Source organism: Mobula hypostoma, chromosome 13 (assembly GCF_963921235.1).
Source record: "Mobula hypostoma chromosome 13, sMobHyp1.1, whole genome shotgun sequence".
NCBI classification, from domain to species: domain Eukaryota; kingdom Metazoa; phylum Chordata; class Chondrichthyes; order Myliobatiformes; family Myliobatidae; genus Mobula; species Mobula hypostoma.
Genome location: NC_086109.1, coordinates 85,369,486 through 85,396,395, shown reverse-complemented (window position 1 = coordinate 85,396,395; position 26,910 = coordinate 85,369,486). Strand labels below are relative to the sequence as shown.

At 40.7% G+C, this 26,910-nt stretch overlaps 2 protein-coding genes across 4 annotated transcripts in view; one reads left to right on the top strand and one right to left on the bottom strand.

Annotated features, from left to right (window-relative positions):
- Nucleotides 1-10,528: 10,528 nt before the first annotated feature.
- pex11a (peroxisomal biogenesis factor 11 alpha) lies at nt 10,529-26,693 on the bottom strand. The gene is made up of 4 exons (XM_063066106.1): nt 26,585-26,693; nt 26,054-26,225; nt 23,257-23,372; nt 10,529-16,882 (listed from the first exon to the last, which is right to left on the bottom strand). The coding sequence occupies exons 2-4, from the start codon at nt 26,107-26,109 to the stop codon at nt 16,305-16,307; spliced, it is 750 nt and encodes a 249-aa protein (XP_062922176.1). The 5' UTR covers nt 26,110-26,225; nt 26,585-26,693; the 3' UTR covers nt 10,529-16,304.
- The window catches only part of wdr93 (WD repeat domain 93), a 70,701-nt gene continuing 70,439 nt past the window's right edge, over nt 26,649-26,910 (top strand). For 2 of the 3 annotated variants that reach the window (XM_063066104.1, XM_063066102.1), the window contains exon 1: nt 26,649-26,778. The gene's annotated coding sequence lies outside the window, so the exon portion shown is untranslated. The remainder of the gene's footprint in view (nt 26,779-26,910) is intronic. The other variant, XM_063066103.1, reaches the window with a different exon arrangement.

The window sequence follows — 26,910 nt, the reverse complement described above, 5'->3', positions numbered from 1 at the left end:
TTTGTTTTTGAGACATTGAGGGAGAGGTTGTTTTCTTGACACCACTGTGTCAGAGAGGTGACTTCTTCCCTGTAGGCCACCTCGTTATTGTCTGAGATTAGGCCGATCAATGTAGTGTCATTGGCAAATTTAATTAGCAGATTAGAGCTGTGGGTGGTGACACAGTCATGAGTATACAGGGAGTAAAGGAGGGGAATTAGTACACAGCTCTGAGGGGTTCCTGTGTTGAGAGTCAGAGGGGTGGAGGTGAGGGAGCCCACTCTTACAACCTGCTGGTGATTTGACAGGAAGTCCAGGATCCAGCTGCACAAGGCAGGGTCAAGGCCGATGTCTCTGAGTTTCCTGTCGAGCCTGGTTGGAACTGTAGTTCAAGAACAGAATTCTCACATAAGCATCCTTCTTTTCCAGATGTGTAAGGATGGTACGTAAAGCAGAGGCCATTGTGTCGTCTGTCAATTGGTGGTGGCGGTAGTTGAATTGTAGGGGGTCCAATTTGGGTGGTAGCAAGCTGCAGATGTAATCCTTGACCACCCTCTCAAAGCATTTGTTTATTATTGAGGTGAGTGCGACAGGACACCAGTCGTTCAGGCATGTTACCTTGGTCTTTTTGGTACAGAGACAATGGTAGATAATTTGAAACAGGAGGGCACTCTACACTGGGAGAGGAAGAGATTAAAAATGTCTGTAAACACACCTGCCAATTGTGCTGCACACATCCTAAGTACTCGTCCTGGGACACTGTCCGATCCTGCAGCCTTGCGACTACCCACTCGTTGTAAACATCTGTGTACCTCAGCCTCAGAGAAGACCAAGTTACAGGTTGTAGCGGTGGCTTTCCTCGGAGGTTCAGGCTTGGCGACATTGAACTGAGCATAAAAGCGATTGAGCTCATCTGGGAGAGAGGCCTCAATGTTCTCATAAACACATGAATTATCTGAGTCTTTTGCCACTTACCAAGTTAGGGGTAATTTACAGAAGCCAGGTAACCTAGTAGCACAACTTTGGGAGATGGCGACATGCAAATTTTACACAAAGCATTGAGGTTAGCGGAAATACAAGGCAGCAATGCAACCTGTTACATCATCACTCACCATAAAATAAAATCAGCCAGGCACTGAGCGACATCACTGAAGGATTCACAAGAGGTGCATTCATATTTTTACGTTGGTCTGTGGCAGTCATGGACAGCTCATCACTGGATGGAACTTATGGCTCAATATTGTGGTTAGCATTTGGTCCATAATGACAGACGAGGAAGTTTGTTGAACAGCGACCATTTTATTGTGATAGACACAAAAGAGACCAGGCACCATGACCCGGACAGTGAACCCCATCAGTCTCACACAGACGGGGGAGGTGACCATCACACACCTCGGTTACAGTTTGGGTGACCCACAAATACACAAGCAAATAACTGCATAACCCAAGCTAAAATGTAGCAATAAATGAACTGGAGCTTCCCACCATAATCTCACAAAAGCAATTTAACACAATAAATAGTATTGGTCATCAGAAATGTAGGGGCAGGCTGTCGACCGGGCCCCCCCAGAACATCACAATATATATACATACACATATATATTGCACAGGTGTGTTTTCAGTCATACACTGTATGTGCCTGTATATGCGAAGGCTGGACATCTAAGCCACGATGTCAGTTAAGGGCCAGTTGAGAGATGATCTTAGTGGGCTGGGACATCTGGACATATCATAGTCATAGTCAAACTTTATTGATCCTGAGGGAAATTGGTTTTCGTTACAGTTGCACCATGAATAATTAAATAGTAATAAAACCATAAATAATTAAATAGTAATATGTAAATTATGCCAGGAAATAAATCCAGGACCAGCCTATTGGCTCAGGGTGTCTGACCCTCCAAGGGAGGAGTTGTAAAGTTTGATGGCCACAGGCAGGAATGACTTCCTATGACGCTCAGTGTTGTATCTCGGTGGAATGAGTCTCTGGCTGAATGTACTACTGTGCCCAACCAGTCCACTATGTAGTGGATGGGAGACATTGTCCAAGATGGCATGCAACTTTGACAGCATCCTCTTTTCAGACACCACCGTCAGAGAGTCCAGTTCCATCCCCATAACATCACTGGCCTTACAAATGAGTTTGTTGATTCTGTTGGTGTCTGCTACCCTCAGCCTGCTGCCCCAGCACACAACAGCAAACATGATCGCACCGGCCACCACAGACTCATAGAACATCCTCAGCATCATACGTGCATATTCTGCTTCATTGCATTTTTATTAATATAGTATATGTGCTTGTATATGTAAGGACTGGGCCTCAAAGACACGATGTTGCCTAGCAGGTGTAGGGCCATTGGGGCAGGTCAACAGATGATATCGGTGGGCTGAGGCATCTGGACAATATACATGCATTTTCTGCGTCATTGTACCCTACTGATATCATGGGTTTATTGACTCATACGTGCGAGGACTGGGCATATAGCCCCAGTGTTGCTGGGGGCGGGCTGAACTTGGGTCCCTTTTATTCTGTAAAGGTGATCTTGTGTGTGACTGTTGGTAATGTGTTTTAGCACCGTAGTAATGCTGCCTCGTTTGGCCGTATTCATGAGTGTTCATTTATGGTTGAATGACAATTAAACTTGAATTGAATTGAATTGAATGAATTTATCAATGTTAAGCATCTGAACTATTCAATTATTGTGAGCTGAATAACTCAAAGAGTGTAGCTGAGAGAAAGACATATCTTCTGATTAATCTATTTCTCCTCTTTGATTGCACAGTAGTGAATCAGAATCAGGTTTTTCATCACAGGCATATGACCTGAAATTTGTTAACTTAGCAGCAACAGTTCATGCAATACATAATATAGAAAAAATGATAAATGAAATAAAAATAATAAGTAAATCAATTACAGTATACATATATTGAATAGATTAAAAAATGTGCAAAAAACAAAAATACTGTATATTAAAAAAAGTGAGGTAGTGTCCAAGGGTTCAGTGTCCATTTAGGAATCGGATGGCAGAGGGGAAGAAGCTGTTCCTGAATCACTGAATGTGTGCCCTCAGGCTTGTGTACCTCCTACCTGATGGTAACAGTGAGAAAAGGGCATGCCCTGGGTGCTGGAGGCCCTTAAAAATGGACGCTGCCTTTCTGAGACACTGCTCCATAAAGATGTCCAGGGTACTTTGTAGGCTAGTACCCAAGATGGAGCTGACTAGATTACAACCCTCTGCAGCTTCTTTTGGTCCTGTGCAGTAGCCTCCCCCTCCGCCCCCCACCACCAGAGAGTGATGCAGCCTGTCAGAATGCTCTCCACGGTACGTCTATAGAAGTTTTTAAGTATTTGTTGACATACCAAATCTCTTCAAACTCCTAATGAAGTATAGCTGCTGTTTTGCCTTCTTTATCACTACTTCGATATGCAGTGATATTTTAAATACAAACACAACAATAAGTAGTTAACAACAGTTCCAATGGCTACAATTACCTCCTTAAGTTTGAATGCAGACAGATAATTTTTCAGAATTATATATTTACAATGGGATAACATTCAAACAACAACCATCTTTGAATATTCAAATACAATTGGATGTCTGAGAGCTCCTGAGCACAAACTACAAATACTTAAAATACCACTTTTGTTACAGAATTAAGGGATAGTTTCCTGAATACACTGAAATTCATTAGATTATCATCACTATCTTTAACAGATGTCACCAAATAGGTTTCCTGTCAGGATGCTGGAGCAGGGATCCAATTGCAGGCGCAGTACTGTGCACACAGTGATATTAATTGAGTAACAAATCCCAAGGTGCAAACAAAGTTGGCGTTGAAGTTCAGGCAGAGATCAAAACGTCCAAAGAAATCCAAAATCGGGAAACAGGCAATCGATATTCAGATAGACAGAGTACAGATACGAATGCTGGAAAGGCTCGGGAAAACTCACTGGCACAACCTGGCAACAAACAGGTGAAAACACACAACTGAAATACACTGAGCAATAAACAGAGAGGCAGATGATAGGTGGAGCACAATGAGACAGAAGTGGCAGCAAAACAGGTAATAATGAGAAACAGGTGAGAGACGGAGTACTCAGTAATACAGGGGCCGGAGTAGAGCATGATTGGGGACAGGAGCACATGGCAATACAAAACCACAGACTGACGGCTGGGGGAAAACACACAAAAAGACAAAGTTCAGCTGGAGGTACTGACATTTCCCCCCTCGTCTACCTTCCTTTTTTAGCCTCTGCTCCCTTCCTTTCTAGTCCTGATGAAGGGTTTCATCTCAAAATGTCGAATGATTATTCCCCTCAATAAATGCTGAGCCCCTCCAGTATCTGTGTGTGTTGCTCAAGACTTCCAGCATCTGTAGAATCTCTTGTGCTTGCAGAAACAATGTATTAGCTTGTATGGAGGAAAGCAGAGGAATACAGTATTGGTCTTCATTATTACAGATGATGGAATAGGAAGAGGAAAAGCTTAACTGTACAAGATTTGACAATATTGAATTTGTTGGAAGCCTGAAATAAAACAGAAAATAAAAGAGAAACAAACACATACCCCTCCCCCTTCCCTCCATTCCCCATCCTGACTCGTCTCTTACCCCTTTCTCTTCTCACCTTCCCGTCACTTCCCTCTGCTGACCTCCTCCTTCACTTTGTCCTATGGTCCACTGTCCCCTCCTAGCAGATTTATCCTTTAGCCCTTTACCCTTTCCACCTATTATCTCCCAACTTCTCACCTCATACCCTCTTCCCCACCTAATAACCTTCCTCCACACCTGGTTTCACCTGTCACCTGCCAACTGGTACTCCTTTCCCTCCTCTCACCTTTTTGTTCTGGCTACTTTTCCCTTCCTATTGCAGGGTCTCATTCTGAAATATTGACTGTTTATTTCTCTGCATAGATGCTGCATGACCTTTTGAATTCCTCCAGCATTTTATGTTTGTCGCTCTGGATTTAACGCATCTGCAGAATCTCTTGTTTAGAAACTACCATAAACTCTCAGCATTTCAGGGTTTATCTGTGAACAAAAGAAAACAAAATTAACAATGAACTTTCAGCAGGACTGATGTAGGTGAGATTTTAATTTGCAGAGAAAGGGAAACTGTGGAGAAAATCAAAGGGAAAGCCATAGAGATTTTATGATAAGGATGATACATTCTATGTCCAGAAAGCACAACCTCTGAATAGAAGGATGTCCATTTAGAACAGAGATGAGGAGGAATTTCTTAGCTAGCTGGTAGTGAATCCGAAAAGTGAAATTCATTGCTACATATGGCAGTGAAGGACAAGTCAATGAATATATTTAAAACGGAGGTTGATAGGTTCTTGATTAGTCAATGCGTTAAGCGGTTATGGGGTGAAGGCGGGAGAAGGGGGTTGAGAGGGAAAATAAATCAACCGTGATGGAATGGCAGAGCAGACCTGATGGGCCAAATGGCCTAATTCTGCTCCTCATTCTTGTGGTCATGCCATTTGAATGAGGACTAATGAATCCAATAGGTGTATCTTTGTATCTTAAGGATGTGTAAATAGATTATAAATATTAAATTCCTGGAAGAGAGAAAAATACCGAAATATTAATAATACGAGACCCAGTGTGGGATTATCTGAAGTTGTGGTGTCCAGTGTTGAGAAGGAGAGGCCTAAATGAGCTGATGCTCCACAAGGTCTAAAAAGCACAGGTATCAGGTTTAGAAGTGTAGTTTCAGAAAATGCTAGAAGTGCTTAGTCAATGAAGCAGTATCTATGGAAATCTCAAGTTGCTGTGAAACGCTGGTGCTGTTCCGTTCTACACTTGCTGAGTATTTCCAACATTTTCTGCTTTTAATTCCAATTTCCTTTGTCTGTGTTTTTTTGATTTTCATTAGCATGGCAACCACTTTTTACATTGAAAATGCAGATTTCAAATCAGCCTTTCACTGTGGCAAATTTTAAATTACCACCTTGAACTATCTTCTCTAGCTAAGTAATTTTTTAATACAACTTGTACATTTTAGTCTTCCTCTGGGAACAGCCACTGGATTCCAAATCCAGTTTATCCAACGGAACTGTTTGATAACTTCAGATTTATATTTGCACTGTGTCAGTAAAGTCAAAAGAAAATAAACCAGATTAAAACCATCTGTCACCTGATAAAATCTGGTGAATGGTAAGCCTGAGAACAACCTGATTCAAAAAAAAAATATCCTCCATACACAGATCTCTTGAAAACCAGGGTTCTTGAAGGTATCTGCCCGGGTAAGCTAGGAACTAATCAGTAGTCACACACATGCTGGTGAACGCAGCAGGCCAGGCAGCATCTCTAGGAAGAGGTACAGTCGATGTTTCGGGCCGAGACCCTTCTTTAGGACTAACTGAAAGGAGAGACAGTAAGAGATTTGAAAGTGGGAGCGGGAGGGGGAGGGGGAGATCCGAAATGATAGGAGAAGACAGGAGGGGGAGGGATGGAGCCAAGAGCTGGACAGTTGATTGGCAAAAGGGATAGGAGAAGCTTATGGGACGGGAGGCCTAGGGAGAAATAAAGGGGGGGGGGAGCCCAGAGGATGAGAGAGAGAGAAAAAGAATGTATATAATTCATAAATATATAACGGATGGGGTACGAGGGGGAGGTGGGGCATTAACGGAAGTTAGAGAAGTCAATGTTCATGCCATCAGGTTGGAGACTACTAATCAGTCATGCTGGTTTGTCAGTAACCTGGCACTTCTTTGTTAAGCCATCTCACATTCTATTAAATAGAAGTTATAACTGTTTGATTAATTGACAGAGTCGTTCAAGTCAAACTGCAATATCAAAGTTATTAGGAATCATGACTAAATGTGGCTCTGCTAACCAATGATTCTGACGATGTAAACCTTGTGTATTTTAGACATGATGGATTTCTTATCAGTTATTCCTTTTGAGCAGTAACAATTCAAGGATCTACGAACCATCCCAAAATTAAGTAGTTTAAAGAACCCACCTACTGCACTCATTGGAGAGCATGTCAAACATTCCTGTCAGTGGCAAAATGTCAGCTGAAAAGTGAGTAATGGAGATCGTAGAATTATCCTTCCATTGAGTCAGGTGGATGGAACAAGTTGGGGCTGCACTATCTTCCATCAAAACAGTGGTAGGTGAGGTCTTCTTACATTTGTACTAAGGAGGGATCCAGTCTTCAGTTGTCCCAGAATGGAAAGGTGACAGTTCATGCAGAGATACCGCCAAGTTTTCTATCAGTTTTCAGTAACGTAGAACATATGAAAATCAGAGCTAACTCTTGCTCAAATCCTATCTTTGCAACTCTACATAAATCATTATGTTTATGAAGACATATTGTCATTTAGTAATGCATGCATTAAGAAATGATACATTATTTCCTCCGGTGTGATATCATAAAACACAGGACAAACCAAGACTGAAAAAACTGACAAAACCACATAATTATAACATATAGTTACAAACAGTGTAACAATACCATAACTTGATGAAGAAGTTCATGAGCACAGTAAAGTTCAAAGTTCTCAACTGTCCCACATCTCACGCAGACCGGAGAAGGAAGAAAAACTCTCCCTGCCATACCTGACCACAATCCGACTCTGAGTCGTCCGAAAACTTCGAGCTCTGATCAGCTGTCCGACACCGAGTACTGAGCGCCATCTTTGTCCGAACGATTCGACCTCCTTCTCGGTCGCCTAAAGCAGGCAAGGCCGGGGATTTTGAGGCCTACCCTCTGAAAGATTCCTGACCACACAGTAACGACAGCAGTAAACGGATGTTTCAGAAATTTCTCCAGATGTTCCTCTGTGCTTTCACGTCCATTCTCCATCAAATCAGAATTGTCCACGGCCCCTATTTAACAGATACGATATCATTTTTCACTGGAGGGCTGCGCACACGCAGGTGCGCCGCCATCTTCTCCTCCTGGGAAGCATGTAGCTACTTAATAGATTAGTTTTTGCACATGCCAATTCTCAATTCCATATATGTCTTTTGAAGAAAGAAAGATACATAGTATGAGACACATGAAACCCAAATTTTTACTGCAGCCACACAAACTATTTATTTAGAATGTTTGTTCTCTAAGACCAAGCAAATCACTTTTGTCAATAGATCCTGTTGATACTTGTTGTACTCTACTACAAATATCAAAGTCCTCATGAACCAAACTAACATTTTTACTTGCTGATAATGTTTGTCATGATCAAGGACAAATGATTAAATACAAGAACTGTCTGCATATTGCTAGTATAATTAGAACTAATTACTGTAGATCGTGCATTGCATTATATTACATAGAAATCAGATTTCTGAATGGACATTGAACCCTTGAATACTACCTCACTACTTTTTAAAATTTTGCATTTTTGCACTACTTATTTAATTTGACTATTATATATACTTACTGTAATTCACGTTTTTCTCTCTATTATTATGTATTGCTTTGTATTGCTTCTGCAAAGTTAACAAATTTTGCGACATATACCAGTGATATTAAACCTAATTCTGATTCAATAACTTGACAGCATACAACAGTACTCAAAGTACTTTGAGGCAGCTTGGAAAAATATAGTCATCCTATTGAAAGACGATTTAGAGCTTGTGAGAAGATTAGTATAGATACTTGTCAAAGTAAATGTTTAACTTATATAAAAAGACTATTAGTTTACTGGAATTAGCAAATCTATGATCAACAATTACTAATCAAACAACAGGAAATCTGCAGATGCTGGAAGTTCAAGCAACACACATCAAAGTTGCTGGTGAAGGCAGCAGGCCAGGCAGCATCTCTAGGAAGAGGTGCAGTTGATGTTTCAGGCCGAGACCTTTCGTCAGGACTAACTGAAGGAAGAGCTAGTAAGAGATTTGAAAGTGGGAGGGGGACGGGGAGATCCAAAATGATAGGAGAAGACAGGAGGGGGAGGGATGGAGCCAAGAGCTGGACAAGTGATTGGCAAAGGGGATATGAGAGGATCATGGGACGGGAGGCCCAGGGAGGAGGAAAAGGGGGAGGGGGGAAAAACCCAGAGGATGGGCAAGGGGTATAGTCAGAGGGACAGAGGGAGAAAAGGGAGAGAGAGAGGGAGAAAAAGGAGAGAGAGAGAAAGAAAAGGGAGAGAGAGAGAAAGAGTGTCTGTATATAAATAAATAACGGATGGGGTACGAGGGGGAGGTGGGGCATTAGCAGAAGTTAGAGAAGTCAATATTCATGCCTTCAGGCTGGAGGCTACCCAGATGGAATATACGGTGTTGTTCCTCCAACCTGAGTGTGGCTTCATCTTTACAGTAGAGGAGGCCATGGATAGACTTATCAGAATGGGAATGGGATGTGGAATTAAAATGTGTGGCCACTGGGAGATCCTGTTTTCTCTGGCGGACAGAGCATAAGTGTTCAGCGTAACGATCTCTCAGTCTGTGTCGGGTCTCGCCAATATATAGAAGGCCACATCGGGGGCACCGGACGGAGTATATCATCCCAGCCGACTCACAGGTGAAGTGTTGCCTCACCTGGAAGGACTGTCTGGGGCCCTGAATGGTGGTAAGGGAGGAAGTGTAAGGGCATGTGTAGCACTTGTTCCGCTTACAAGGATAAGTGCCAGGAGCGAGATCAGTGGGGGGGGATGGGGGGATGAATGGACAAGGGAGTCATGTAGGGAGCGATCCCTGCGGAAAGCAGAGAGAGGGGGGGAGGGAAAGATGTGCTTAGTGGTGGGATCCTGTTGGAGGTGGCAGAAGTTACGGAGAATAATATGTTGGACCCGGAGGCTGGTGGGGTGGTAGGTGAGGATCAGGGGAACCCTATTCCTGGTGGGGTGGCGGGAGGATGGAGTGAGAGCAGATGTGCATGAAATGGGGGAGATGCGTTTGAGAGCAGAGTTGATGGTGGAAGAAGGGAAGCCCCTTTCTTTAAAAAAGGAGGACATCTCCCTTGTCCTGGAATGAAAAGCCTCATCCTGAGAACAGATGCGGCGGAGACGGAGGAATTGCGAGAAGGGGATGGCGTTTTTGCAAGAGACAGGGTGAGAAGAGAAATAGTCCAGATAGCTGTGAGAGTCAGTAGGCTTATAGTACACATCAGTAGATAAGCTGTCTCTGGAGATAGAGACAAAGATCTAGAAAGGGGAGGGAGGTGTCGGAAATGGACCAGATAAACTTCAGGGCAGGGTGAAGGTTGGAGGCAAAGTTAATCAAGTCAACGAGCTCAGCATCTTCTGGGCCCCCCCCCACCCCCTTTTCCTTCTCCCCGGGCCTCCTGTCCCATGATCCTCTCATATCCCTCTTGCCAATCAACTGTCCAGCTCTTGGCTCCATCCCTCCCCCTCCTGTCTTCTCCTATCGTTTTGGATCTCCCCCTCCCCCTCCCACTTTCAAATCTCTTACTAACTCTTCCTTCACTTAGTCCTGACGAAGGGTCTCGGCCTGAAACGTCGACTGTACCTCTTCCTAGAGATGCTGCCTGGCCTGCTGCGTTCACCAGCAACTTTGATGTGTGTTGGTTGAATTTCCAGCATCTGCAGAATTCCTCGTGTTTAAGGGTTAATGGTGCACGTTCTGCTTCACAGTAAAGCCTCACATAGAACAAAACCATGCATCATTGCATAGACTAATATGAACCACTAATTAGAAGTCTTATAGCTTTGGAGCAATCTGATTTACATGAGATTAACAAAATGAGACTGTAAATTACCATTCAATATTCACATGATCTGTTTTACAGTGGGACATTTTACTTCTTTTCAAAGCACACATGTATATTGCAGGACTTTGTACTATTTTTAGTGCCTACTGTTGTGCAAAACTTGCATATACTGAAATCATGCTCCTGACAACAAGCAAAAGGTATACTTAGTTTTATTCATACTTTCAACTGCAAATTCAAAGCATAATCACTTCCATTTTGCATAATATAGCATTTATTAAGGCACCAGTTTCAGACATGAGGGAACAAGGGATCAAGGGATCACTGAATTCCCGATCTTAAAATTGTTACTGCTTAGAAGGAACAGCCCTGTTAACACCTTCAGAATAATTGGTTAGCAGAGCCACATTTAAACATGTCTCTCTAAAAAATGTCCCAGAATTCTGGGATTTGTTAAGGACTTAAATCCTGTTCCTAAGATCCATCTCCCTCCTTATTCTTTTATTCTCCTTCAATGAGATGGTGCTACCTCCATACTCCAGACAGGTCTAACCTATCTTCTCGTACTTGACATTTCTATATGGGAGGTCCTCCTAAAGTTAATTGCTTTGGGTAATAATAGGAATATTTACAAAATTAGTTCTTATAATTTAAGTAAGCAAAGATCATGAAATTGATCATAAGACCTTCTAGTCAACATAGCTCAGTCCTGCTGTACTCATTGAAAATCTTCTTCCAATTCCACCAATTTTTATGCCATCCACAAAACTTGCTAATCATCAACTTGCTACATTTTCATCCAAGACATTCAGATATACCATAAATAAACAGGTTTGGCAGGGGGATGGGAACCAGAGCACCATGTCTAAAAGTGGAAGGATGCAGAGGAAGGTAAATGTCAGGACCAGTAAAAACAAGCATGAGCAAAGAAATAGATATGGTACGACCAATAGTTTGAAGTGTGTATATTTTAATGCTGGGAGTATTGTGGGTAAACTCAGTACATGGAACTGTGATGTTGTGGCCATTATAGAGACTTGGTTGAGAGAGGGACAGGAATGGGAGCTTAATATTCAGTGTTTTGGAGAAGACAGCGAGGGAGGTAAAAGAGGTGGGGGAGTTGTACTACTAATCAGGGACAGTATCAGAGCAGCACTCAGAGGAGATATAATGGAGAGTTCATCCAATGATCCTATATGGGTAGAAATCAAAAATAGGAAGAGTGCAATCACTCTGAAGGGATTGCACTACAGGCACTCCAGAAGCCACTGTGACATTGAGGAACAGATATGCAGACCCATTAAGGAAAGGTGCTAAAATAAAATGGCCATGTCATGGGGAACTTCACACTTCTCTAACATAAACTGGGATCTTCTTAGTGCAAGTGGATTAGATGGGGCGGAATTTGTTAAGTGCATCCAGAAGAGTTTGTTAAATCAATATGTAGGTAGTCCAAGAGGAGGGACTGTACTGCATTTGGTGCTGGGTAGTGAGCGACCAGGTGACCGAACTTTGAGTGGGTGAGCAGTATGGGAACAGTAACCACAATTCCTTAAATATTAAGATAGCTCTAGATAAGGGTAAGTATAGATATTCCAGAAGAATACTAAACTGGAGCAGGGCAAATTACGAGACTATTAAGCAGGAACTAGTGAAAGTTAATTGGGAATAGCTATTTTTGGGCAGGTCTCCATCTGACATGTGAATGTGTTAAGCAACAACCGCATAAAGGATAGGACAGGTATATTCCATTCAGTGGGAAGAATGGCAAGATAAGAGAACCTTGGATGTCGAGGGAGGTGATGAATTTAGTGAAGAAGAAAAAGTATGCAAAGCTTAGGAAGCTAGAATCAAACAGCACCCTTGAGGATTATAAAGAAGCCAGATAAGAACACATGGAGGGAACTGGGAGGGCCAAAAAAGCCCATGAAAAATCCTTGGCAAGTAGCACTGGAGAAGCCCAAGGCATCAGGATTAAGAGGGTAAATAAGGAGAGGTGGAAACATTCAAGGATAAAGATGGGAATATTTGCATGGATGCAAAGGATGTAGGTGAAATCTTTTTTGACTACTTTACATCAGTATTTAGTAAGGAGGAGGATGTGGAGGGATAGGTAGATCAGTGCTGAAGAGTATTAATACACTAATGCATTTTGAAGTAAAGGAGGAGGTAGAGCTGAGTCTCTTAAGTAGCATTAAGGTGAATAAGTCCCCCGAGCCTGATTGGATGTACTCCAAGTTAATGAGAGGGACAAATGAAGAGACTGCTGAGACCTTTTCCAACCTCTTTGTGTCCTCTCTAGCCATAGGTGAGCTACCAGAGGATTTGTGAGTAGCTGATGTTGTTCCATTGTTCAAGAAGGGAACCAAGAATAACGAAGGTAGAGCTGTTGTTAACATGGATTTTAGTAAGTTGTTTGACAATGTCCCTTATGGGAGACTCATCCAGATTAGGATGCATGGGATCCATGGTGAATAGGCTGTTTGGATTCAGAACTGGCTTGCTCATAGAGAGCAGGGGTTGAAGGGGCTTACTCTAGGTGGTCTGCGATTAGTGGTGTTCCACAGGAATCTGTACTAGGACCTCTGCTTGTTTGTGATGTAAGTAAATGACCTGAATGAAAATGTAAATGGGAAGATTAGTAAATTTGCAGATATAGAGATTGGTGCTGTTGTGGATACTATAGAAGACAGGCAAAGAATACAGCAGATTATAAATCAGTTGTAGATATGGGTGGAGAAAAGGCAGATGGAGTTTAATCTGGTCAAATGTTAAGTGTTGCACCTTGGCAAGTCAAATATAAAGAAACAGTCCACTGTTAAGGCAAAAGCGTTAACAGTGTTGACGAACAGAAGGATCTTGGGATCCTAGTTCATAGCTTCCTGCAAGTGGTTATACACTGATAGAGTGGTTAAGAAGATGTATGGTATGCTTGCCTTTATCAATCAAGGCATTAAGTTCAAAAATTAGTGAGTTATGTTGCTTTATATAACCCTAGTTAGGCCACCACTGGAGTATGGCAGAGTTTTGGTTGCCCCATTATAGGAAGGATGTTGAGGCTTTGGAGACAGTGCGGAAGAGGTTTACCAGATGCTGACTTGATTAGAGGGCATGTACTAAAAGTTTGGACAAACTTGGGTTTTTTTCTCTGACAGGCGCTAAAGGGAGATCTGATATTTGTAAGACTATGGGAGTAGACAGACAGCATCTTATCCCCACCCCACAGTTTGCAATGCCTCATACCAGAGGGAACACATTTAAATTTGAGAGGGGGTAATTTTAAAGGACCTGTGAGTGACAAGCTTTATTTTTTTCCCTTCTTCTTCAGACAGAGTGGAGGGTGCCATACATGCACTTCTTGGGATAGTGGTAGAAGCAGATACATTATGGACTTTTAAGTGAGATTTAGGTAGGCACATGAATGAGAAAATTTGAGGGACATGGGCAGAAGAGATTAGTTAGCCATTTGCTTACTAATTTAATTGGATCAGCACATCACTGTGGGGCAAAGGGCCTGTTCCTGCAGTGTACTGCTCTATAAGAGGTCCCAACACTGATTCCTGTGGAATATTACTGGTCACGGTCTTGCAGGCAGAATAACACCCCTCTACCTCTAGCTTGTTTTCTATGGGCAAGCCACTTTTGAATCCAAAATACCAAATTGCTATTGGTCTCATGCATGTTAACCTTCTGGATCACCCTACCACAAGGGACCCTGCTGAATGCCTTTTTAAATTCTACTTATAAATATCCACTGCTCTCCTATCATCTTTGTCACCTTCTCAAAAAGAAAATACAAGTTTGTAAGACTTGACCTGTCCTTAAAGGTCATGGAGATTGCTAATTAGCCCATACCATTTCAAACATGAAAAACATATCCAAGAATCCTCTCCAATAGTAGAGTAACTGATGGACCATTCATGTAGTGGGTCTCTTTGTGATAATTTTAAGGTTAAAAATACCTGTAATTGCATTGAGATTGAATGTATATATAATAGAAATTAAACCTTGCACAAAGTTTGTAACATTACTTTATTAGAACTCACAAACAGAAGTTAAATTATTCAGTTCAAGTATAGCAGCACTGGTTTGCAAGGAACTAAAGAACATTTGTTCTTTCCTAATTTAGGATACAGAAATTACCACTCTTTGTTAGATAAAACTTTATATCCTATCTTGCTAGACTAGAATGTATATTGCATAGTTAGTCTTAATGTTATAACATGCAGCATTCTTGAGCTGCACCATGTCCAGGAACAGTTCAGAGTTAAAAAATGTTAACATTCTTTTGAAGCCTCATCAGACAGCTCATGAATATTCTAACTTCAGATGTATTTTGTCTCATAAGAGAGCCCTGTATTTTTGGATGTTCAATAAGGTTTTTACAAAATCATGAGAAGAGCTCAAAGTTACATAACTCATTATCCAACAACTTGTTATTGTTCTAAAGTTGCTTCATTTGTAGGTAATAGGCACTTCCTCAATTACATTTTACTGAGACCTTTAAAATATTGGATCCTGTTTTCTAACAGAAAAATGTAATGGTAATTGTTCCATAATAACTTCCACAAGGAATATACAAAGAGACAATGAGGTTTTATAAAGTTCAAGCTCACCATATTTGTGGCCTTATTCAGTCACCAAAGTTGCCATTTCCTTAAAGTTACTTGACTATGAAGGGCATCACTGAAGGGACTTTCCCCAATGTCCATAGAAAATAAATGTAAATAGTTACACTATACTTTCAACTCCAATTAATATAAAATACAATCCTGAAAAAAAAAGTGCCTTAGGTAAAAGTGGGAATACTTAGATAACCAAGATCATGAAACTGAATATAGGACCTCCTGGTCTATATGGCTCAACACCTGGGCAGATAGTATAGGGTACCAGAAACATTAGAAGTTAAAAATATTCTTTGCAAAGGTAAAAATTCAGACAGATTTCAGTCTGGAATAGTGGCTATCTGACAAAAATATTGTTTTCTCAAGTGGCTAGAAACAAATTACACAAAGTGCTCTTCCCTTCTATTACTAACAGTGCTAGAAATGAAATTAAGTTACTATGCTTTCAATTTCAGAGATTTATCTCCAAAACATTGTAATTTATTGCAATGCTACTGTTGATAACAATTATGCATTACCATTTCAGAATTCTAGAGTGCCTGGTATTTGTTCCCACTTTCCCCCCTCCTTCAAGTAATAATTTCCAGACTAATATCTTGTTATAAGATGTTAATTAAATTTTTCTTTCTCTTCCCATTTATTCTGTTGGGATAAGAATGAGAAATAATATCGATAAAACAGAATAACAAGATCAAGCAGTCAGTAATTTGCCTGCACAGATCAAAGAAACAGATTGCTGTATTTTCCAGGCTTAGTACCCAAATGGCATTTTGCTAATTTGAGCTTGGTTCCACATGAACACAACAGATCTGTTGGTCTAGGGAAGCAGGAAGGGAGATTTTGATAAAAAAAAGTTCCAAGTTCATGGGAATAATCCTCAATGGAAGTCATTGTATTAACCAACCTAACTCAAAGATTCGAAAAAAATGAAAACAGTTGAATTGTGCAAAATATTAAAATTCACCAATATATCATATGAATCTGAAGATACAGACTGAAAATGCTGTTCCATTTCAGAAATTCTCTCATTTTTAATCAGAGAAATAATAAAAATCTCATTACTAGAAGTTTATTCATGGTCTCAACTTCAGTACTGGATGTGTCAAAGTCAGAATTGAGAGAATAGAGGAAAGAAGGCCACAGAAACCCACTACAGCAGCATTGGTTTTGCAGATGCCAAGTTTGTCTAGTGGGAGGGTGAGGTCACAAAGGTTTTTAACAATGTCAAGCAAGACAGGAGGATTATTCCTAAGGCATTGAAAAAGCAGCATAAAAAAAACTTTAGTCTTGATCCTTGCTATCCAGATACACTCCATTTGCACATGATTGTTTTCCAGGGTGGTCACAGATTTACTCTGTCGTCTTTTCTGGGCAAGTGCTTCTTCTTTCACGAGCTGGACAACTTCATAGATATCTCTCCCCAGGCTAACAATCAGTGAGAAGAAATAGTAATGGTTGCATCGCTGGCTCCACTTCTCTTTGTCGATACTACTCAGTCCCACTGCTCCTGCCCAGAGAACATTATCACAAATATAGTACACAGCCCGACTGAGAGGAATGACTGTGAGGCAAAACCTAAGCACTGGATCTGAAATATGAATGTTCCTTCTGGCTGTCTGCACCGAATCCAATGTGTTACCCAAACGGAATACTGAAATAAAATAAAACAGAATTTAACATGAGCCTTTACTCATTATCAGTGGTTAAAAAATATTTAATAATGATTCTGGGTGAGGCAGAAGTGATTTAAATTTTGACATTCTCTTTGAGTTTTCAGAATGCAAGATTTCTCCCATTTGCAATATTACACACAGTAACTGGTGATCAGGAACAAAAACAGATACACCCATGTAAACACAAGAGATTCTGCAGATGCAGGAAATCTTGAACAACACACACAAATACTGGAGGAATTCAGCAAGTCAGGCAATATCTATGGAGGGGAATAAACAGTCAATGTTTTGGGACAAGACAGGTTAGACATCTCCCATGTGTTAGCATTCTTTAATGCCTGGCCAAAAAAAAACTAATCTTGAGCAATTTGAACTGCTGTTTAAAAGACTTACACTGATAACAAAGTGTATGGGAAGAGTTATGAATATTACTTTATATCAAAAACCATTTTCCCATTGTTTCTTGTTCTAGCAATTACCATCATGTGAATCTGACAAGGATTTTATAATTAATTGACCCAAATGCAGAAATTCCCTCCAAATGATAAACTCATAGATTCCTTCTTACTCACACATGTATAGCTTGGATCAATGGGTAACCCTCTCACGTCACAACGCAGCTGTTCAAACCTCAATGAACTGGAATAATTTTCAAACCTGGTAATGAAGGGCTAAATTATCTCTGTTGACCTTGTATACTATTCAACCTGACCCTGATTGTGTCATAAGAACATTAGAAAGTTTATGATAAGAAGAGCCATTCAGTCTAACAAAGCCTGCCAGATTGCTATTCACATAGTGTGTTGAAATAACTATCAATTTTAGATTTGAAAGCCTAAGGTAGTTTGTTCCACATTTACACAACTTGCTATGTAAAGAAATGCTTCCTGATGTTAGTCTGAAATCTTGCTTTAACCAGTCTCCACCTATGGCCCCATGTCCTCGTTGATGAATTAATTTTGAAGTGGCAGATGGCATCCACCTTACTCATACCCTTCATGATTTTTAACACTTCTATCATGTCCCCTCTCATTTTGTGTCTATTTAGGCTAAGAAGATTTATTTCTTTCAATCTTTCTTCATAGCCCATACCTTGCACAGTCTAGTCACCTTTCTCTGAACTCTTGCATCTCAGATTTTTAGATTTTCTCCCCATTTAGAAAATAGTCTGCACATTTATTTCTACCACCAAAATGCAAGACCATGCATTTTCCAACATTGCATTTCATTTGCTACTTTCTTGCTCATTCTCCTGGTCTGTCCAAGTTCTTCTGCAACTTTCCTGTTTCTTCAACATTGGTGTCCCTCCACCAATCTTTGAATCATCTGCAAACTTGGCATCAAAGCCATCTATTCCATCATCGGAATCATTTATGTAAGTATAAAAAGAAGCAGCCCCAATAGCAAGCCCTGTGGAACCATAGTCACTAGTAGCCAGCAAGACAAGGATCCTTTTATTCCCATTCACTGCCTCCTACTAAATCAGCCAATGCTCTCACCATGTTAATAACTTTCCTGTAACACCATGGGCTCTTCACGTGGTAAGCAGCCTCATGTGTGGCACCTTGTCAAGAGCCTTCTGAAAGTCCAAATATACAACATCCACTGCATTCCCTTTATCTATCTTACTTGTAATCTCCTCAAAGAATTCCAACAGTTTCATCAGGCAAGATTTTCCCTCAAGGAAACCATGCTGACTTTGTCCTATCATGTCCTGTGCCACCAAGTACTTCATAACCTCATCCTAACTATTGACTCCCAGCCACTGAGGTCAGGCTAACTGGTCTACAATTTCCTTCCTGCTGCCTTCCTCCTTTCTTAAAGAGTAGAGTGACATTTGCAATTTTCTAGTCCTCTGGCATCATGTGGTGTCCAATGATTTTTGAAAAATCATTGCTATTGCCTTCACAATCTCTACCACCATCTCTTTCAGAACCCTAGACTGCAGTTCATCTGATCTGACTGACTTGTGTACCCTTAGGTCTTTCAGCTTTTTGAGCACTTTCTCCCTTGTAATAGTAACTGCACTCACTTCTCTTCCCTCACACCTTTTAACATATGGTACACTGCTAGTGACTTCCAGAGTGAAGACTGATACAAAATACTCATTTAGTTCATCTGTCATCTCCTCCCGTTATTATTTCTCCGGCCTCATTTTCTAGCAGAACTATGTCCATCCTCATCTCTTATTTATTTATCTAACATACATGACACTTGTGACACTGATATTGTTTGCTAGTTTGCTTTCAAATTTCATCTTTTCCCTTCTAATGAGTCTTTTAGTTGCTCTCTATAGGTTTTTAAAAGCTTCCTAATCCTCTATCTTCCCACTAATTTTTTGCTTTGTTTTATGCCTTCTTTTCCTTTCATATTAGCATTGACTTGTCAGCCATGGTTGTACTAGTTTGCCATTTGAGTATTTCTTAGTTTTTGCAATACATCTATCCTATACTTTCCTTATTTTTCCAGAAACTCACACCATTGCTGCTCTGCTGTCATCCTTGCCAACATCTCCTTCCAATTTACTTTGGTCAACTCCCCTCTCATACCACTGTAATTGCCTTTACTCCAAAGAAATACTGCTACATCAGACATTACTTTCTCCCTATCAAATTTAAAGTTGAACTCAATCATATTGTGACCAGTGGCTCTTAAGGGCTCTTTTACCCCAAGCTCCTGAATCGCTTCTAGTTCATTACATAACACCCGATCTAGTATAGCTGATCCCCTCATAGGCTCAATAACAAACTGCTCTTAAAAAAATTTTGTAGGCATTCAACAAACTCGCTCTTGAAATCCATTGCCAACCTGATTTTTCCAATCAACCTCCACATCCCAGCTACGGTTGGGAGGCCTGTGTGTAACTACCATCAGGGTCCTTTCACCCTTGCAGTTTCTTAACTCAACCCACAAGGATTGAATATCTTCCGATCCTATGTCACATCTTTCCACTGATTTGATGCCATTCTTTACTAGCAGAGCCACGCCACCCCCTATGCCTACCTTCTTATTCCCCCGATACAATGTGTAACCTTAGAGATTCAGCTCCAAACTACAATCATCCTTCATCCATGATTCAGTGATGGCCACAACATCATACTTGACAATCTGTAATAAGTTCACCCACCTTATTTCTTACACACCATGCATTCTGGATTGTTACCTGTGCCATGCACCAGTGAGGGCAGAAACAGTGATTTGGCAGATAAATGCATGGCTGAGAAGCCGGTGCAGGGGGCTGGACTTCAGGTTCTTGGATCATTGGGATTTTTTTCTGGGGGAGGCATGACCTATATAAAATTGATGGGTTGCACCTGAGCCTGAGGGGGTGGGGGTGGGAAGCAATATTCTCACGGGCAGGTTTGTTAGAGCTATTGGGGAAGGCTTAAACCAATTTGGCAGTGAAGTGGGAACTGGAGTGAAAAGACTCAGGATAGGCCGGATGGTTTAAAAAAAACAAAGATCGCATGCAGTCTGACTGTCAGGAAGGGCAGATGGATGATAGGACAAAATTCAGTCATGACTCCAACATCCGGCATGAAGAACACACAATGGCCACTTACTACACTAGGTAGAACAAGAGAAAAAAAGAGAATCTTAACAGAAACTTACCCAGAGCCAATGCCTCTTTCGTCCTAAAGCCTGACAATCCTGTTTCTTTCTACTCCTAATGAAGGGTCTCATCATGAAAATGACTGTTTATTCCTCTCCATAATGATGCCTGACTTGCTGAGTTCCTCCAGCATTTTGCGTGTTGTTCTGGATTTCTAGCATCTGCAGAATTTCTTGTTTAACTTTTAACACAGAGGGGAAATTAGACACTGATTGTTATAACACCCGGTGACATTGTTCTGTTACTATTAGGTGTGTTTATAGCAAAACCATTACACTGTTGAAAGATTTTTGTTGGGAACATTGTTTCTTCAATGTAGAACCATGGTTAGCTACCATTCATTAACATATCAGGAATCTCACTTCTGATACAATTCAAAGGATGTCAAGTGCTTGGAAAATCCACAGATATAACAAGTTATCAAATTTATTCAAAAGAGACTGCCTATGCTTAACCTGAAATCCCACTGCATTTCAGCCTTGATGATACCCAATGTGGGAAATCCTTGGAGAAAAGAGGTTCTCAGAAACAAAACTTGTAACAACAAATTAATCCACTCACTTTTAATTAAATGCTTTGAAATAACAAAGAATTGCAGAGGAACATAATAACCTGCTTTTTACAACCATTGCTCCTAGTAAATGTTAGAAACATAGAAAACCTACAGCACAATACAGGCCCTTCAGCCCACAATACTGTGGCGAACATGTACTTACTTTGGAAATTACCTACGGTTACCCACAGCCCTCTATTTTCCCAAGCACCATGTATCTATCCAGAGGTCTCTTAAAAGACCCTATCGTATCCGCCTTCACCACCGCCCATTCCACACACTCACCACTCTCTACGTAAAAAATTTACCTCTGGCAACTTCTCTGCATCTACTTCCAAGCACCTTAAAACTGTGCCCTCTTGTGTTAGCCATTTCACCCTGGGGAAAAAAGCCTCTGACTTTCCACATGATCAATGCCTCGCATCATCTTATACACTTCTATCCCACCACGACAACCCAGTTATTATTACACCTTTCCAGAATCTGTCTCCCTATCTGCTCCTCGATATCCCTGTTACTATTGGGTGGACTATAAAAATACTTAGTTGAGTTATCGATCCCTTCCTGCTTCTAACTTCCACCCACAGAGACTCGGTAGATAATACCTCCATGACTTCCTCCTTTTCTGCAGCCATGATACTTACCTCTGATCAGCAGTGCCACACCCCCACTTCTTTTGCCTCCCTCCCCGTCCTTTCTGAAACATCAGAAGCCTGGTACTCGAAGTAACCATTCCCGCCCCTGAGCCATCCAAGTCTCTGTAATGGCCACAACCTCATAGTTCCAAGAACTGATCCACGCTCTAAGCTCATCTACTTTGTTCATTGTGTTTCTTGCATTAAAATAGACACATCTCAAACCATCAGTCTGAGCGCATCCCTTCTCTATCACCTGCCTATCTTCCCTCTCACACTGTCTACAAGCTTTCTCTGTTTGTGAGCCAACGCCTCCTCCTCCGTCTCTTCAGTTTGGTTCCCACTCCCCAGTGATTCCAGTTTAAACTCTCCCCAATAGTCTTAGCAGATATCCCTGCCAGGATACTGGCCCCCCAAGGATTCAAGTGCAACCTGTCCTATTTGTACAGGTCAGACCTGCCCCAAAAGAGATCCCAATGATCCAGAAATCTGAATCCCTGTCCCCTGCTCCAATCCCTCAGCCACACATTTATCCTCCACCTCACTCTATTCTTATACCACTGTCATGTGGCACAGGCAGTAATCCCAAGGTAACTACTTTTGAGATCCTGCTTCTCAACTTTCTTCCTAACTCCCTGTAACTTGGTTTCAGGACCTCCTCCCTTTTCCTAATCATGTCGTTGTCATGTCACGACCTCTGGCTGTTCACCTTCCCACTTCAGGATATTATGAACGCGATCAGAAACATCCCGGACCCTGGCACCTGGGAGGTAAAGTACCATTCGATTTTCTTCCCTGCATTCACAGAATCGCCTGTTTGACTCCTGACTATAGAGACCACTATTACTGCTGCCTTCCTTTCCTTACTCTTCTGAGGAACAGGGCCAGACTCTGTGCCAGAGGCACAGCCACTGTTGCTTCCCCCAGGTAGGCTGTCCTTCCCCCAACAATACTCAAACAGGAGTACTTATTGTTTAGGGGGACAGCCACACAGGTATTCTCTAGTATCCAACTCTTGCCCTTCCCTCTCCTGACTGTGACCCACTTATCTGTCTCCTGAGGACCCGGTGTGACTACCTGCCTATAGCTCCTCTCTAACACTTCTTCACTTTCCCTGACCAAACAAAGGTCATCGAGCTGCATCTCCAGTTCCCTAACCCAGTCCCTAAGGAGCTGCAGCTCGACACCTCTGGCACAGATGTGGCCCTCTGGAAGGCTGGGAATCCGCCAGACATCCCACATCTGACACCCAGTACAGAACACTGGCCTCACAGACATACTTCCTGTTTCTATTCTTCACTGGTCACTTACCTGGCCTCAACCTGTTATCGCCGAAGCCCCATTGAACCAAAGCCCTCCTACTCTGATGCCCGCTCTTAAAAAAAAACTGTCTCTTTTTAAACTCTTCCCGCTGGTCAAACTCATTGATGTCCACGCGCTTGCGCAGTTGTGCCTCGATCAAACGGCTAACTATCATTGTTCTCTAATAATTACCAAAACAAATATGGGGTGTGGCATTCTTCCTCCTTCTGCAACAGGCTGGATACTTACATTTACGTCCTGTACTCAAGTTAGATTCCAGATGTTTAAGTTTGGCAGCCAGCTCCTTGTTACTGCCATCCTTGTGAATGAAGTAATTAAGTAATACACATGCATATTGAGTGGTTCTGAAAGAAAACAAAATGCAAGCACAGAGCTCATTTCCCACTACATGCAACAAAGAGCAAGTAATGTTTATGGCAAATGTGCGATCCTTAATAAATGGCTTGGATGAAAAAAAAAAGTCAGAGCATGCCTTTAAAACTGATAACCATCTGCCACTTTTTCTTGCAGCTTCCCACAGCAGAGTTTACAATAGTCAATCTAATTGAGAGTCAAAACCAGGTTTTATAGATGAAATGAAAGAAATCATACTCAAAGAATGTTTAAAGGGTGCAGGCCCATGCAAACAGATTAATTAAGCGTCATTGGAAATCATTAGAACTAGCAATTTAAAGGCAGTTTTAAAATAGTGTGTAGATGGGCTAGGAGGAAAAACTGTGCCTTGTAGAATGACAGCCACCATTTACAGAAGAGGAAGCAAACATCTTTGTCATTAATGCATTGAGGGTGGAAATGGAAATATGTCGAAGCTGAGAAAAATCTGAGCCTGCAGGATAGGCAAGATTCATTTTTGGATAGCTTTAGTAGTAAAGTCCAGTGTAATAAGCACACAGACTAGTAAACTGGTTATCTACAACAGAATGATAATGTTTAAAAGCAATTGTACCGAAAAACATTACGACAAAGCAGACAACCAAGAAATTCATTTCTTCCTGTTCAGCACTAAAAACAAAGACAAATTAAGATGCTTTTCTATACCAAATACCAAGAGAATGTAAGAAATTAACTCAACTTCTTGAGGATATACATTTCAGGAAGATAGTTGACAGGGCAAAGAATCATACCACATCATTTGCATTTTTTACACATTGCTAGATAGTAATATCTGATTGAGCACTTAAAGAAAAATTCCTTCAGTTTCATTAATGCCATCAAATGTATGTCACTTAATCTGAATTTACACTGCTCGACTCACATCCATCAGGAATTTTAATGTCACACTCAATAACTTCGATTTGTCTATCACTTACTAAGCAAAACCATTATTGAACATTTCAGGAGGAGCATTACCAATGAAAACTTAAAACTGAGCCATTGGGACTCTGCTAAAACAAAAAAAAAGCTAAAAAAAAAGCACAATTAAAGAAGCAAAGGAAGAAACAAAGCAGACAAGATATTCAAGACTTTATTTCTAGAGTTAAACACTTGATTCACAAGTTACAGAAATAGAGAGGTTTATACATATAGGAAGAACAAAACAGTGGAACTGACAAGTTTTAAAATGATTCATCTAAGACAAGAAGCATTTGATAGGGTGTTTGTTATGAAAGACAAGCTTGAAGTTCAAAGGTATAGTCCAACCAGAACACCCCACATGCCCAGATATTTCACTCCCCTTCAATAAAATTTAAATTCAAGTAATTGAGGTCCCTGACAGTCGAAAGGATTGAGTAACTTCAATACAAGCTTGTCAGTGCATTGGCTTTGCACTGCACACAATGCAAATCTACTTTCTCTAAGTTACTTAAACCCATTGAGGCTCTAAATATGGATTAACATGGACAGCTTGGCGTCAGTGCAAAGTTTGAATCATTTGCCACTCCTAACATGTTTACAGTAAAAAAAAACAGAAAATAAAAGTTTCATACCTGGAATATTTTAGTTTTACCCAACATCAAAGCACATCCTAAAGTTATATGTAGATACTGGTCTACCTCAGAACAATGCAATTTAAAAGGACATAAAAAAAATTACTGTATGGCTGTATCTTTATGTGCTTGGTATCTAGTATGTGCTAAATGTGTGCTTTGTGCTGTGTACTTTGTACTCTCTTTTGCAACTTGTTTCATTTGGCTGTATTCATGGTTTTTCATGTATGGTTGAATGACATTTAAACTTCAATAGAATTGAACTGAAGTACTGTGTAAAAGTCTTAGGCACCCTAGATATTTCATATGATTTCAGATGGTATGACCTGCACAGAACCATCTCAAAATCAAGGTTCTCTGGCATGGAGAGACCAATGCAAGTGAATCAGCCAAAGTCTGCAGAAGAACTGTGGCAAGTTCTGCAAGATGCTTGGAACAACTCTCCAGTCGATTTTCTCACAAAACTACACGACAGTGTACCTAAACGAATTGATACAATTTTAAAGGCAAATTGAGATCACACCCAATATTGATTCAATTTCATTTTTTTAAACTGTTGTTTATAGTAATTTTACTATTCAGAAACTTTTCATTTCATTATTTTTGAAAGCATCTTCACTTTACAGATTTTTACATGCCCAAGACTTTTTCACAGTACTGTATATGCCACAGAAGTATATAGAAATCATTCAGAAGCATATACAAATTTTAATTGCAGATTATTTCCAACAATTAAGATAGTTCAAAGACTACAATTCTAGCAAACTTCACTAAGTATTTATATATAAACTAAATAGTGACATTCTACTTTTCCAAATACTGCAAAAGAACAGGCACTTTAAGTCAAAAAAAACCAAACAAATGTGAGCTTAGGCACCAGGCACAACTTGCACAATGTCTGCATTAAGTTACAAAAACTGGGATTTTTGTGATTACAAACTAGATCACAATGCTTTAATTTGTCAAAAGAAAAAAAACACAAAGCTAGGAATGCAAGTAAAAAGGGATGGAAGGTAGCGAACTAAAAATGAAAATACAAACAGCTCAGTTCTATATCCTGGCAGTGCATAACTATAACGTGAAAACATATACAATACCTGAAAATTTTGTCTCTTCCTTGGCTGAGGGAAGTAAACCTCACATAGAAATCCATGGACGGTTACGGGAACCAGCAGAGATCACTAGAGTTTGGGTGTTTTAGGAAAACCGATGAACCCAAGAACTGACCCAAGAAAAACCCAAATTTCCCAGAGCAACCACAGCTTTGGTCTGTAAATCAGCAGGAAGAAGTGATAAAAGAAAAACACGGTTTAAAAAAAAACATAAAGACAAATACAGTGTGCCTACCCCAGCGCCTAAAATAACTACTTCTGACCCGATAACACTGATCTCACTAACATCCGATCGACATAATGATTTAAATTAATTATGTACTTAACTATATTCTAATCAATTCTAAGGCTAGGAGAACTCTTCTCACTTCCACCTTAACCCCGATCCCCTCTTCATCAGGCCAAAGATTATTTCACACATTTTAGATATTAATCCAAATGAAACTCGCGGATTGCCTTCACCAGTAAAATTGGAAAAAGATTAAATTAAAATATTCCCTAAAATGATGCAATTACCCGATTCAAAACACCGAGTTAACTAATTTTGCGGCCTTTGGTTTCCTCATCTCCTCCACAACCCCGGCGAGGAGTCGGCGAACGTTTTGATGGGACGGACAGCACTTCCGGTCTTGGTATCCTAGCAACGGGAGGCATCAACGAACTCTCCACAGGCCAGATGGGCAATTTGCTTAAGTCTGGAAGTTGTGCAGGTTGGTGCATTTATTTCATTTTAATCTATTTTTATTGTTTATTGCTTTTTGTAAACAATTCTCCCTTAAAAACAATTATCATCTGCTATGACGAAGCCTGTGGCCAGCTATCAACATAATAAGAAGCCATTC

Excerpts from the sequence above, each read along its gene's own strand:
- pex11a (XM_063066106.1), bottom strand. The coding sequence starts at position 26,109 with ATGGATTTCTATGTGAGGTTTACTTCCCTCAGCCAAGGAAGAGACAAA. Across the intron at positions 23,373-26,053 it reads GGAAGAGACAAAATTTTCAG|AACCACTCAATATGCATGTG; the intron begins GTATTGTATATG and ends GTTTTCTTTCAG. Across the intron at positions 16,883-23,256 it reads CTTGAGTACAGGACGTAAAT|TATTCCGTTTGGGTAACACA; the intron begins GTAAGTATCCAG and ends ATTTTATTTCAG.